At 36.0% G+C, this 1,401-nt stretch overlaps 1 protein-coding gene across 1 annotated transcript in view; it reads right to left on the bottom strand.

Moving 5' to 3' along the window:
• LOC110024016 (brassinosteroid LRR receptor kinase BRL1-like) overlaps positions 1–722 on the bottom strand; it is a 4,571-nt gene extending 3,849 nt beyond the window's left edge. The window contains exons 1-2 of the mRNA XM_020723729.1: positions 339–722; positions 1–189 (exon numbers count right to left, since the gene is read on the bottom strand). Of these exons, the coding sequence (XP_020579388.1) occupies positions 1–42 (42 nt within the window). The 5' untranslated portion in view covers positions 43–189; positions 339–722. The remainder of the gene's footprint in view (positions 190–338) is intronic.
• Positions 723–1,401: the final 679 nt, after the last annotated feature.

The raw sequence follows: 1,401 nt of genomic DNA, 5'->3' as shown, positions 1-1,401 counted from the left end.
CAGGAATGAAAGCAGGGAAAAAGCCAGGCCAAAATTTTCCATTAATTGAGTTCCAGGAGGGGAATTTGTGAGACGAAGAACAGAGGACAGACACCTTCAGAAGAAATCGGTATCTTTCCTTTTTTTCCTTCTTCAAGTCAAAGCTTTTTAAATTTGGAGATCGGTGGATTTGAGAAATTTCTTAAAAAGCTGCAGTTTTTTTTTTTTTTTAATCAGATGAAACTAAAAAGAATCATACTGATGAAATAAAGCAAAAAAGTAAACCGCAAAAAGGGAACCCTTTTCCTTTTCTGGTGTAACGAAGGATCATAACAGAAGGAGAAGTTGAAGGAACTGACCTTTGTGAGTTCATGGAAGCCATGACATGAGCTTTTGCCAGTCGTAGGGCTTCAGGTGATGGGGAAAGTGGGTGGGGAGATCGATTTTTGATGACGGAGTCATAGGGATGGGGGCGGAGGGAAAACAGGGGAAGAAGGCTTGGGAGAATAGTATATGCACCGAGAGGGAAGATGGTGGAAGAAGGGAGGACGAAAACGAGATATTATTTGTTTTGTTTAAGGTCAATTGGGGCCTTGCGAGTTCGTTTGCTTCTTGCATCAAGTCTTCCATGCGGGAAGGAAGATAATTAAATAAGAATTACGACAGAGAGAGAGAGAGAGAGAGAGAGAGAGAGAGTAAATATATAATCGACCGTCTGTCAAGTAATTAAATAAGAAATGAGCGAGGAGAAATGTGAGGATTTTGCGAAAAAGTTGAGTTCTTCGGTGAAGAATGAAGATTATATAAATTGTCTCTCATGATTTGAGTTTCTTCTTTCTTAAATTAAATTTATGTTTTGATACTTAAATATATATATATATTATACATATATATATATATATATATAAACTAATACATGAGTAATATTGTATCTGTATTCATGTCATGGAATTTGAAAGTGCCACAACAGGAACAATAACAACAGATTTTTATCCCACCAAGTGGGGTTCGCTTTATGAATTTTTTTCTCCATTTAGTCGAATTGAGTGTCATATTTTCATTTAATTTTAATAAATTAAATGAAAAAATGACACTCAATTAATATTTAAACATAACAGTTTGTGTAGTTAATTTCGAGCTGAACATCAACCCAACACAAATAAGAATATGTAAATCAAACCAAACATGAACACAATATTCTCGAGCAATTTGAAACACTAGCCAATTTGAAACACGAGTCAATTCCAATCGAGTTAAACATGAGCCAAGCACGAGTTCGTTGAAGCTCGGCTCGTTCATAACCTTACTCCTTCACATATTAAGAGTAGGCCTCATATTGTATAGGGTTAGTTCAGTGTCTCTTTATTTCCATATCATAGACACATACACACAGACACACACACACCCCCCTTATGAAGGCAA

This window comes from Phalaenopsis equestris, unplaced genomic scaffold, assembly GCF_001263595.1.
Source record: "Phalaenopsis equestris unplaced genomic scaffold, ASM126359v1 Scaffold000240, whole genome shotgun sequence".
NCBI lineage: Eukaryota > Viridiplantae > Streptophyta > Magnoliopsida > Asparagales > Orchidaceae > Phalaenopsis > Phalaenopsis equestris.
The sequence above is the reverse complement of the archived record's forward strand: the minus strand, read 5'-3'. Positions and strand labels throughout refer to the sequence as shown.